At 37.2% G+C, this 13,634-nt stretch overlaps 1 protein-coding gene across 3 annotated transcripts; it reads right to left on the bottom strand.

The window, feature by feature from the left end:
* Window positions 1–5,549: 5,549 nt before the first annotated feature.
* Window positions 5,550–10,620, bottom strand: LOC104213813 (late blight resistance protein R1-A-like). 3 transcript variants are annotated; one of them, XM_070160330.1, is made up of 4 exons: window positions 10,454–10,620; window positions 10,246–10,350; window positions 7,246–9,560; window positions 5,550–5,783 (listed from the first exon to the last, which is right to left on the bottom strand). In XM_070160330.1, the coding sequence occupies exons 3-4, from the start codon at window positions 9,543–9,545 to the stop codon at window positions 5,771–5,773; spliced, it is 2,313 nt and encodes a 770-aa protein (XP_070016431.1). In that variant the 5' UTR covers window positions 9,546–9,560; window positions 10,246–10,350; window positions 10,454–10,620; the 3' UTR covers window positions 5,550–5,770. The 3 variants fall into 3 exon arrangements, with proteins under 3 accessions (XP_070016431.1, XP_070016430.1, XP_070016429.1); XM_070160329.1 differs by lacking the exon at window positions 10,246–10,350 and having other exon boundaries at window positions 7,246–9,589; XM_070160328.1 differs by lacking the exon at window positions 10,246–10,350.
* Window positions 10,621–13,634: the final 3,014 nt, after the last annotated feature.

Below are 13,634 nucleotides of genomic sequence, written 5' to 3'. Positions count from 1 at the left end.
CATGGGAGACTCAGATTTGATCATCCGACAAGCTCAAGGAGAATGGGAAACCCAAGACGTCAAGCTTATTCCTTATAGGCAACATGTGGAAGAACTTGGCAAGCGATTCAAGTCAATAGAGTTCAAGTACATCCCTCGCTGCCACTATGAACTAGCTGATTCACTTGCCACTTTAGCCTCAATGCTGCCATACCCAGACAATGCCCACATTGATCCCTTGGAAATCCAAATCCGGGGAAGGCATGGTTATTGTAATACGATTGAAACAGCACCGAATACCTAACCATGGTATCATAACATCAAAAGGTTTTTGAAAATGCAAGAATACCCCGGGCAAGCCAGTGGAGACCAGAAGAGAACCATTCGTAGTTCTGCCAGATGAGTGTGAAAGTAAATAAAACATTTTTTGGGATTTTCCGCTTTTATAAAAACAGACGCTTTGATTACAAAGACTTAATACTTAACAAATTTCAAAAGATTAACAGACTATGATGCAAAAACCGAATACAAACTCTGAAATTAAGTTATCATACTCTAAAGAAATACAGATTCAAAAACAGAAAGAAAATACAAACCCAACACGACTTACAGACTCTGACAGACAAGGAAATATAGACTCAAATGGAAAATCATGAGTACATCAATGCTCCTGGTGCCCGCGGGACATCATTCGGCCTCGCCGCGGGCCTATTTGAAAGATCCATTTGCAATCAATCCAAGTCATTCATTATTTGCTTAACAAATGTCATCACTACTGCGAAGAAGGTAGTGTGGGTCATATCCTCACAGATCTGGCATTTCATGACGATGTAGTCGGCGATGTTCCTAATTCTCTCTCTCTTGTGACGCCTTTTTCTTGTAACAAATGCCCAATCTGCTGGGCCCGGGCTTTCAAAGTTTGCTCGGCCTCATGATTCCACTCCTGAAATCATTGCAAATCTATTTCTAACTGCGCCAAAGTCGTATAACAATGTTCCCTTTAAACCCTGAAGTCCTTTGTTTGCTTGATCATTTTGTTTTCTATGGCGATGACCCTTTTCTTCAGTCCTGCAACCTCATTGTCATACTTCCTCTCAGCTGCTTAATTAGAGGTGCTCATTCTGTCGAGTTTTCGGCCAATTATTTCTGTGCCCTGGTTAATTCACTTTCTGCTTTCTTCAGGTCAAAATCATATTCGCCCACTTTCTGCCTCACGTTATCTATAAGTTTTTCATCTTTGGCACTTCGGGCGGGATTTTCTGCCACTATTTTCATTTTTCGAATCTGGGCCTGAAGGGCCTCATTTTCCTTAGCTAGTCTCTTCTTCTCGCCCTCATCTGCAGCGATATGCAAATCTTTCTCAAATTTCAAATCCATAACTTGCTTCTCCAACTTGCCTATTGTAACCCTGTACTCGTGTTCTTTAGCCAACCAATCCCACTGTTCTTGCGACGCCTTGACGAACTCCTGGAGATGGGGTTTTTTAGCCGGCCTTTCATGTTCAAGTTCTCTCCTGTACCAAGCAAGGTATCCTGGCACCACTTCGCCTTTGGCCTGATCCTGCACGCAAGTATCTGCTTTCAGATATAGGCATTCACTCCAGATCTGACGGACTCTTGCTTCAGGAAACTGTCCGTCAGCGCTAATTTCAATTACTTAAGCACTAAGATCTTCCTCCTATGGCACTGTTTGGCATCTTCCGAGTTGTCTCAAAACCCGATATGGCACGTAGGACTGAATGCTCTTGAGCCCCATCAATAGAAAGTGGGTCCTAGCTGCCGGCATATATATGACCTCATCAACGGGCAACCATCCTAGTGTCCACTGTATTTGGCTCGCGGTGAGGGTCCGAAAGAATGATGTCCACGCCGTAACTCCCTAGCGCAGAGTGACCCCCTTGATTCTTGTATAGAACTCTTCTATGCAAGTTTTCTTCGAGGAACTATAACTCAAGAGCTGGGAACGGTGGCAGAGATGCTCAGTCATCCATATTTGTAGCAACAAGTTACACCCCTCGAAAAAGTTCCCTCTGGCTTTGCAGGCTATGAGAGCTCGGAAGATATCAGATACTATCATAGGCGCAAGAGTGCTTTCATCTTGAGTGAGCAAGGTACTAACGACCCCAACTATTTTTAGATCAACATTTCCGTCTTTCCTTGGAAACACCAAAAGGCCCAAAAAGGTTATCATAAAAGCCACTCATCTATGCTCATCCCATTTCTGATGGTTACTTTTGCTACATAACTTGTTACCCAGATTGTTGAATCATCCGACATGACCGTATCTGTCGTACATGAAGCGCGAATTACAAAAACTTGTGGCCAAATCTGGGTTATGGAGCATCCTGGGTATCTTTAATGAATCTAAAAACCGATGCGCAGTGACAGCTCTTGGAGCAACCAGTTTTTTTTTCCTTAACGGAACTTCAACATTTCCAATGTACCCGGCGATTTCCTCCAAAGTTGGGGTGAGTTCAAAATCGGAGAAGTGGAAGACATTGTGTGTCGGGTCCCAACAGGTGACCAAAGCTCTTATGATATCCCCCCGGGGCTGGATCACATGAGACCTTTTTGATATTTCTTGACCTCATCTTGCCCTTCACCACCTAAATCATCCCACCATAGCCGCAACTCGAAAAGGATTTGTCATTATTGAAAAAGGTTCATTTTGCATCGTGCTCATTCTGCACATTTATTAAGGTGATTAAGCAAAAAATAAAATTTATTTGACTCAACAAATTGACTATTTTTAATTTTTCACAGATTAAAATAAAGATCTGGTTCCGAACATGGCCTTTCAGCACTTCGGGAACGAAGATTTTAAGGCTGGGCGAGTCATCCGGTCAAAAATCCAAAAAATGACTAAAAGTGATCGTTTATGCAAAGTCAGCCGTTCGGCGTCCCTTTCGGGAACGTTCAGCTATTTTTGCCAAAAACGGCATTACTCGATTTATTTATGACTCTTTTCTTGTTTTTCCAAATTGAAATAAAAGACCCGATTGAAAACACGACCTTTCAGCGCTTTCGGGAGGAAGATTTTAAGGTTGTGCCCGCAAACCATTTAAAAAATGACTCAGGGTGGTTGTTCTTGCGAAAACAGCCTTCTTGTGCCCTTTTGGGGACATTCGGCTTATTTTAAGCAAGAATGGCGTCACCCGACTTATTTATGACAAAAATTAAAAATTTGACATTTTTTTTCAAAAGGGAGGTTGGACCCGATGAGGGTTGCCTACGTATCTCGCACCCTGTGAGAATCAAACCGGCATAGTTCGGGAAAATAAATTATTTTGAAAACAAGACCCTTTTTTCCTTTTCTCCTTTATTTGCTTTTTTTGAGTAAAACAAACTATAAAAAATATTATTTTTTTTTCTTAAAATTTCGGCAGATTTTTTGATAGCATTCGGGCATTGGTCTTCTAAAAGTAGGCAGTCAACTCTCTACACTGTTATTTCTCTCTTTTTCTTTTTTTTTCAATTTTCCTGATATTCAGAAACCGGTCAGCATGCAGGCCCGAAACAAATAAATGCACGGAAAACAAATAAGATGACTAGGATGGTCTTTTTCATTTCAGGTTGCTAGTCCTAGACGGACCCAACCCTTGTGTTGAGTCCCCTAAGTCAAATGCAATATGATGCAAACAAGCGTTCCGACTAGGGATCCGGCATGAAGTCATGTTATTTTAGGTTCAAAGCCTAGGTATTTGTTATAGACTGTGTACCCGAGCGGACAACTCGAGTCGAGGAGGGGGCAACGTACCGGGGACCCACGAGATCGTCCGGCTTTGTAACTTGTCCGGCCTCTTTCTTATTTCAAGGTATGACACTAACAGAATAAGGAGTATCAACCAGTAAGCACATCCCCGTAGGTGAGAAGAGAAGGGTTTCGGCACAGTTTATATACAGTTCAGATAGTATCAAAGCGGTAAAAGCAACATTTAGCACATTAGGCCCAAACATGTACCAAAATCAGATAAAGACAAATATAACAATTCATCTAAGCTCGAATTCTGAACCCTGAACCAGAGATTCTGGGTTCTCGTCCCCAGCAGAGTCGCCAGAGCTGTCACGCCTCCTTTTTTACCTACACCCCGAGAAGAGTGTATAAGGGAGTTTTTCTAAATAAAGGACAATCGAAACGAGATTTATTTATTAAAAGGATTAAGAGTCGTCGCTTGGGAGATTTATAGTGTCCCAAGTCACCGGTTCAAATCCCGAATCGAGGAAAAGATGACTCTATATTACAGTCCACGAACCAGAAATCCGGATAAGGAATTCTGTTAACTCGGGAGAAGGTATTAGGCATTCCCGAGTTACGTGGTTCTAGCACGGTTGCTCAACTGTTATATTCGGCTTATTTATGTGATTTTCATACATGTTGAACCTATGTGCAAATTTTTAACTTTTTACCGCTTTTATTATTATTATTTTTAACGAGAATTACAACGTTGTGAAAACATATCTCGAACCACGTTACATCAATGCACCCGTGGTTATAGACACATTTCGACTCCGTTGAGATTTGGATTTGGGTCACATAAATGTGCACCCGAGTTTAAGAAAGTAAATTATTAAAAGCGTGTCTAAAATGACTAGCGCGTTATTATCTTTGGGGAGGGCCGTGAAATTCACTAAACGGCCCATCCCGAATTCTAAATGTTTCATTTTAACCATTTATTGAGGGCCCCGCAATTTATGTATTTTTGTTTGGCGAGACTCGTCTCATTTATTATTTAAAAGGCAAACCTAAAGCGACTATGATTTGCTATTTTATTCTGTCTCTAAGAAGTAAAGAAAAGGCCCTAATTAATTAATATGTCAACAACCTTACTATGAGAAGGGTTGCCTCAAACATTGGGCCTACAAGGACGTTGGCGTCCCAACGAGCTCGGGGTTCGAGCCCGGACGGGAATATCGCAACATGAATCTGGGCAGCCCAATCAGCTCCAAACGAATCATCTGATGGCCCAGACCAAAACAGTACTTTATTTACATTATCAGTACTGAACTAGTACTCAAATAACTTGGTATTTTAAACTATTGGGCTACGGACGTGAACTATATGAAATCCGAAGCTATTTGAACTTGTTTTTACAATTATTGAAACGAATCAATGCTTATGATCTGTCATGAAAAAAAAGTGAACTAACACTAACCACTTTAATGATTCACGATTTCCTAATGGTACTGCTGAAGGACACATTGAGACTAAAAACCATTCAAGCCTATTTTATAACTACTGAAATTAAACATTCAATGTAAGCCTTTAACTAAGGTTCTAAAAGATCTACTGAAATCAAGTCACACTATACAACCGTAGTAAACCATCCAGGGAAATTTTGGCAGCCTACTACAATCCTTATACAACCTGGTTATATTTAAATTACCTGTTGAGAATGAAACAAAACAGCCACTCCAAGTTTTATTTTATACTACGCTAAACGGATTCACAAAGGTCTTTAACATGAAATTAACTATGGCTAGTCATGAACTACTCTGTACCATGAATTTGGCTACAACCAGTACTCAACAGGTGCAAGAATCCGCTAACAAGGAATTAACTACAATTGGTGATTCACTAGGAAAACCAATCCAAGAAAACTAAGATATAATAGTCTATAATCCAGTTATTACATAGCCATGTTCAGTTCAGCCAACGCAATTGTAAACAAGAGTCAAAACATCCTTAACGAACAAAACATTCAAATATACAAATCAGAAACTGAATTAAATTAAAATCTTCAGGCTTCAATTACAAGTTCATCCTTTACATTTCAGCTTCACAATTATTGAAGTCAAGTTGTGTACCTGGAATTGGAACAGAAATAAAGTAGAAGAAAGATCAGCAGCAGCAGTAATTCGAGCAGCAATACAACACCAGTTCACAACAGCAATTTGAAGTTCCAAACAGCCACAAACACAGCCCAGAAAGTTTGTAAAAAAAACAAACAGCAACAATAAATACCAAGACAAACAGACTCAACCAAGCTTGTATTAAACCCAAAACTGAACCAATAGACCACTGAACCACTTAAGAAATCAAAAGGAATGAGAATCACTGTCTAGAACTCGAATTACATATATGGATGCAATGAAACAGTATCTTTTTTTTTTTGGTTTTCTGCTCTTAAACTCTCCAGCACTCTCTAAAAAAAACTGATCACTTTCCCCCCAAGCTCTTAAACTCTCTTCGACCCTCTTTTTGAACTCTCTCTTTTCAGATTGTATTTTTTCTCTTTCAGAATGTGTCTATGTGTATTTACATTCCTCTAACTCATCCTTTTCCAGCTCTTAAAAGCACTTCCAACAATTTAGAAACAATTTCCCCCCATCACCCTGAATCTCAGTACCCCATTACCCCCTTTTCCTATTATTCTATTCAGCTGGTATGGACAGCCTGATATTTAAATTAGGCATGCCCTGACAGCCCATGTTGCTTCTGGTTTTCCACTCTCTAAAGGTACTAGACAAGGTGTCAGCTCTACTGCCGTTTCAATTCTTAATTAAAACCCCTAAAGCCTCATAAACCTTTGAATTATTATAACCAAGACAAACGATTCTCTAAAACATACTTATCATGACATTAGCAAGAAACATTCAATGAACAAACCTATTTGATATTCGACTTCCGAAACAGTTAATATAATTATTTCAAAAGAGGAATCAGAACACCACGAGACACGAACATGCTGACTAAACACAAGTTAACTGATTTGTATAAACCGTGAAAATGAAAAGCGTGTTCGGATTAATGTAACATACATAAGATATATATAAACCTATTCTGCAGTTATAACAAGAATAACATAATGAATTAAACTCATAAATTGAGTTAGTTCAGATTTTCCATCTTCCCAATATGATCCAACAAGATAACAAGTGGCAATTGGGTAGCGTCAAGAATAGAGAGAGTGGAAAAACTCCATTTCCCAAGTGTTATATAGGTTTCACTTTATAGGGTTTAGAGTGGCTCAATGCATATATTAGCAGTTAAAAAGACATAAAAGCCACAACCTCTGGAAAAGTTTTGAGCCAGTGTTTTATTCTAGCAGCTAATATATATGTCATATAACTTATAGTTCTTTTTAAGTTTTAAATGAGACTGGCAATAGCGTCCAAGCGTATGAAAGTAAGCTAAACTTTTTGTGAAAAAGAATTAGAAAAAAAGAAAATTGAAAATAATTGAAACATCATATGTACATTGTCATAAAACTTCAACAGAATTTGAATTTTGGCACATAAAAAATGAAGGGTGAAAAGAAAGACATACCGAGAGTAATGTGGAAGAATATCGACCTTGAGGTTGTCACATCCTGTAGTTGCTTCTACTTCTTCCTTAATCTCCAAAGCTGAAGCCTTGAGATTATCATCACAATAGATCACCTTGATTGATGTAAGAGTTCCAATATCCACAAAACTGTCAGGAATCTTCTCAAGCAATTCAACAGATCTTAGCACTAAACTCTCAAGCATGGGAAATGATGATTCTGAGACATGCCATCCCCTAAGATGAATGCTTTGAAATTTTAAGATTTTGAGTACCGGGAACTCCATATCTCTCACGTCCCACTCCTCTTGCTCGAAAATACACCTTTGAAATATCAGCCTTTGAAGGTTGGGTAACGCAGCTATTGTGGAAGTTGCACTTGCTAGTATATTAACTGCGCGGAGGATCAGCTCTTTGAGACTTGAAGGTAAATAATACTTGGTGATATTACATATCGAACCAAGCACGAGGGACTGAAGCTGTGTAAGAACATCCAATTTCAGAACGAGAGAGTTAACTTCATAAATATCACTATCACCTATTACGAGGAGAAGCTTTTGAAGATTGGGAAACCTCTCAATTAACTCTATATCCTCACGACATAAACACATGCCTTTAAATGCCCTTAAATTCTCCAACTTAGACGGACCTTCTTCAGAAATTGCAAATATCTCACGAGGTAAGAGTGTTCCTACGTCTACATGCTTTAGTTTCGTCATCTTCCAAATATTAGGTGTCCCTTCTACTATTCTCTCAGAATCCACCAGTAAAGTTTCTAGGTCGCACATGTGTGATACCCACTCGAAAAAAAACTTTTCGAAACACATTCCCAGGTATCTCAGGTAAACTAGTGACTGCAGTATATCAACTATATTTGTATAATCCCCTGGAATGCAGTTCTTGAAATCCAACACTCTAAGAAGTTTTAAGTCTCCAACTGACGAGAAATGATAGGAACGAGATAAATACTCTTCAGAAATAGTACCGTGAAAACTAGACTCACTACTCCAAAAATCTCTATAAGCAAGAAAATCATCCGCATTATTAGTAACAAAAAACGATTTAAGATCTTGACCAAAAGATGTGGAGCCGCTTGTGAGGAATATATCTACTTTGTTGTTGAATCTCTCCAAATCATGACGAAGCTTATGGTCGAGGTGAATGCACACTCGATGTTCCTCATCATATGAAGGTTGATATTGGTTATGTGTCCCTATAACTTGCATGAACTTTTCTTCTTTAGCTTTGTTTAAGACAAAGTCACGCACTAGATCATGAATTTGCAAGTACTTCACCTTGCCATCAAAGGTCGTCTTTGTAACCATTAGTAGGCTACTAGAAATTATATCGCTCAAGTAACCTTCAGCTACCTCCTCCAATCCTCTCTCATCACTACATTGAACGAGGCCTTCGGCCACCCAGAGTAACATCAATTTAGATGCTCCAAATTTTTCATCCTCCCTAAATACTCCCATAGTTAGAAGGCAATGTCTCAAATGATCTGGTAAATAGCAGTAACTTAATTGTATTGCCAAGTTGCTCTCACTTTCAACTGATCCATGATGAGACGTTAAATTGTTTGCAACTTCACACCACTCTGAGACATTCCTTTCTTTCTTCGCCAGAATTCCACCGATCAAAACAACTGTAAGAGGCAGTCCTTTACAATATTCCGCAATTTGTACGCCAACATCCTGTAATTCCGGAGGGCAAGTTTCCTTTTGAAATGCTTTTTCCTGCAACAATTTCCAGCTCGCTTCCTTGGTTAGGAATCGAGGGGAATAAGGATCGGTACAGTTCTTGACTTCCATTGCCACATGTTTAAGTCGAGTTGTTAACATGATTCTGTTTCCTTGTTTACCAATTGGAAAACATAATCTTAACTCATCCCAAGCATCAACTTCCCATACATCATCCAAGACAATGAGATATCTTTTGCCCATTAAACACTTGCGCAACACATCGGCTATGTCACTCTCCCCATCATCGTACTTAACACCTGTCACTTGCTTATAGATATTCCTCAACAGCTCTCTCACATCATATGATTGCGAAATTGTAACCCAAGCTCGAACATCAAAGTGAGAAACAACAGAAGAATCTTTGAATATTTTTTTCGCCAAAGTAGTCTTTCCGAGACCAGGCATGCCAAAAATCGAGACAACATCCCGTTCCCTTATTCCTCTGGTCAGTAGCTTAATTATCTTGTCAGCATCATCCTCAAGCCCCACAGGTTCCTCTTCAGTTACTTGAGTAGTTGGTGTAGGGGTTGGAGCATTCTCATCAATGTTGACATCCTCCATCCTAATTAGCTTGATCTATTGATGTCAAACAGCAGTATGCATGCCTAACATTAGTAAGAGCAACAACATAGATTTGTGAAAAATAATGAGTGCAAACAATCCAGTTAGACTTTGTAAAAGAACCATTTGGAATGAATGAGACCTACTTAACAACTCTCAATTATTGCCAAATGTAATATAATATTGTCCACTATGAATTTTAAATTATCAATGCCAGCTAGCTGTATATGTATATACATAAATAATCATTTATCTTATGTCACATTATTCAATGATTTAGCTGCTGGTGAACTCGAGCAAGTGTTTTAGTTTTACGTTGTTGCCCCTATCATCCAAACTCCAAAGCATTAGAGTTTCATTGTGCATAAGCAGGGGCGGAGCCAGAGACCGAGGCGCGGCCCAATAACTTTGGTCCAAACTCTATATTTGTCTTAAGAAATATATTTAATATGTTCAAATTATTACTTTGGAACTCAATAACTTAAAAAGGCTAAAATCCCGAACCCAGAAATTTCAGATCCTGGCTCCGCCTATGTGCACAAGAAACTACAACTAGTAACGGACACACAATTTGTGAGACTAATAGCATGTTTGAAGCTTTTAAAAATACTTTTTTTTTTTAAATTATACAAGCAGATACAATTTCAGATACCCAAACTTACGGATCAAAATTATACAAAATGGATAATTGAACTTACACCTCACAAGTTAGGGGTAAAGTCTGACCCCCCAGTGTGGGATAAATAACAATGGGTTATTATTTATCACTTCAGCATTTTTCAAACATTTCACAACACACTGAAACCTATATAAACAATTAACCAAAGGAATATTACAACACTACACTTGAATTTCATGAAAGAAGGCTAAAATATAAAACCGTACAAGTACATAGTTGTGTATCTAACCTTGAACAATAACTGGAATCAGCAGATCCACCAGCAAATGAACACTCAACAGCAGCAAAAATCAGTGCCAAAATGAGGGGAGTCAACTCTCTTTAAAAAATGCAGAATTTTCCATCTTTCTGCTAAAAATTAGGTGAGAGGGCATCTTCTTTTTAAAACAAAATGAACAGCTGTCCTATTTTAGTATCTTTTTTCGAGTTGAATTTTATATATAACGCCCTTTGAAAGCGCAAGAAAAGCAGATAAATAGAATCTAGTGCACCAAATGAAAAGTAGAGTGCTGGGTGGTGTAATGGTTAAAAGCTAGGTGTGAAGTTGGTTTTGGCCTTGAAAGTCAAGGGGTCGATTCCTTCCAACAACAATTTGTTTTCCTATTTCTTTTTTTCATTATTTGGTTTAAGTATTTAGATATAAATACTTTAATATTTATAATTATTTTTCAATGTAATTAAAATAATATAACATTTATTAGAAAATTATGATTTTCGAATTCATTTAAAGTTAAAAAAAAAAAAAAACCTTTTATTATTTTGTTAAAAAATCTACTGATATTTTTAATAGTTGTTATTTTGTATTATACGTAAAAAAAATTATTTTTTTCTCCTTTTATTTTCAAATTAGAATTATGAGTTTTATTTTACAATTAAAATTTTCATAATGAAACGGGAAATGGGAGTGCTTAGGATTGAATGGGGGAAACAGTGTCGTTTGGGGCCTTTGGGGCTTGGCGTGGCGGAGGTGGGGATTGGGCTAGGTGATGTGGAGCTTTTGGCAATTTAGCCATTTAACAAAGAGAAATTTTCATAAAACACTATCTTTTAGTGGTAATTAGCTATCTATAGATACCATTTGCTATATTACGGATTGTAGATACGTTCTATGTTGTTATAAGATGTTTAGATGTATTTAAGCTACTGTATTCATGAATACAATAGCAAAAATAGGCGTGAATGAATACGGTAGCAAAAATATGCGTGAATCAGGGAAGTCCAACTAATCAGTTGTTGTATTCGAATGTATTCGACTATATTCATGGCGTGAAACATGGGATTACAGCTGGACAGATTATTGTATTCGACTGTATTTACGGCGTGAAACAGGGGATTACACTGTTTTTAAACGGAAAGTGAATCAATTAACATAATAGACTCCTAGTATAACTCAACATACTCAATTATAACACACAAATTTTGTATTTCCAGTTATAAAAAAGATTCTCAACCAAAAAATACCTCAAAAACATAGCAATTTTCAGAAAAATTATATAATACATCTGAATACATAAATTATATTAATTAAAAAATATATGAATACATTCATTGCATATAGCGAGACACTGAATACAATAAAATACATAGAATACAGCGAGATACATTGAAATACAATGAAAAAAAGATAGTGAATACAATGAAATACATGTAATACAGCGAGATACATTGAATTACAATGAAAAAAAAGACAATGAATACAATTAAATACATGAAAATACAGTGTGATACGTTGAAAATACATTGAAATATATTAACAAAAAATCAAGTTGCTCAGCCCCAAACTCCGTCGTTTTTGTTCAAGAACAAACCCTAGTTTCTCGTGAATCCGTCGTCGAGCAAATACCCTCAACTCTTTCAAGTTGCTCAGCGTCAAACTCCGTCGTCTTTGTTCAAGAACAACCCTAATGTTGTCTCGTTAAGAGGGCCGTGATTCTGACTCGGAACTCTTAAAATTTGGAGCACACTTGGTCTTGAAAATCTTTGCTCCTGCCGCTTCGTTCTCCGGTGGTGCCTTTGCGAAAGATGCCATTTTTTGAATTTGGGACTTTTTCTGATTTTCTGAAAGTAAAAAGCAAGAAGAAAGAGAAAGCTTATAGGTTTTTTGGCGGCGCACAAGGAAATAACAAGGAAGAAAAAGAGGAGAAAAAAGCGGCAAAAATCTGAAAGAATGAGAGAGAAAAATAATACAAAGAGTATTTTATGGCTTAAGGGTAGGAGGTAACCATAAATAGATATTTGGCTATAAAAATCAAAAGGTAGATATGGAATATAATTTTTTAAAAGAGTATTTATTTAAAATAAATAAGGTATCAACCTTTACTATAGGGGTAAAAATTCCTTCAACAAATTGCCCTAATCCGTCTCAAGACAGACCCTTTCTCCTTGTTTCCTTCCTTTCAATTTTTAAAATCACTAATTAAACTATCATAAAACTAAAATTGCAAAATTAATTTCTTCACTACTTAATCTGACAACTAGTTAATTAACTTAACAATGTAAACTAATGAAAGAGAATTGCTAATTTAAAACTAAAAACTAAAAATATAACAATAACTATTATATATTTTTTTGTGATTTTTGTTTGATAATGCATTTAATTATGTAATTAAATCCTAAATGCAATTAAATCTAAAATGTTATGAAATGAATAATGGAATACTTTTATGATTTTTATGGTTTAAAACATTTCTAAATATATGCAAATAAATGCAAAACAAGTTGGATAAAAATAAAGAAAAATTCCTGAAATTCTATGAAATAATTAAAAAACTATTTTGCAATATTTTTGAGGAATAATTTGTATTAGGGCAAAATTACGTGCTCACAACCGAAACATGTTGTCACGACCCAAATACCTAACCCGTCGTAATGGCACCTATCGTGCAACTAGCCAAGTTGACACTTTCAATATGCTTTCAATATATGACAGAAATTAGTTAAGGCAATTAAATTAACCGTAGGTTTACATAACAACAAGGTAAAACCCAAAATACAAGTGCAGAATAATAGCCCGACATCGGGATGTCACTAAACCATAAACATCTAACAACCAGTCTAGAAAGAGGGTGTACAACAATCTGTGCTAAATGCCAATACAAGAGAGAAAATATAATAAGAAAGGAGAGACATGACTGTGGGCGCCGACAACTACCTCGTAAGTCTCCGATAATCAGCTACACTCGAGATCAACACCCTCTGTGATTGGACACACCTGGATCTGCACATGAAGTGCAGGGGTATAGCGTAAGTACAACCAACTCAGTAACTAACAGAAATAAATAGGGAACTGAGAAGTAGTGACGAGCTATGTAAATACAGTTCACTTCAAAAGTTTTCAGTAAAGAGTGAACATGCTTTCAAATTCGGCAGTTTAAGTCAAATCAATTCGAGCTCAAGTAAACCAGATATGA

The sequence above is a fragment of the Nicotiana sylvestris genome, chromosome 10 (assembly GCF_000393655.2).
Source record: "Nicotiana sylvestris chromosome 10, ASM39365v2, whole genome shotgun sequence".
In the NCBI taxonomy this organism is placed as follows: Eukaryota; Viridiplantae; Streptophyta; class Magnoliopsida; order Solanales; family Solanaceae; genus Nicotiana; species Nicotiana sylvestris.
Note: the sequence above shows the minus strand (reverse complement) of the source record. Positions and strands in the feature narration are given on the sequence as shown.

Excerpts from the sequence above, each read along its gene's own strand:
- LOC104213813 (XM_070160330.1), bottom strand. The coding sequence starts at position 9,545 with ATGGAGGATGTCAACATTGATGAGAATGCTCCAACCCCTACACCAACT.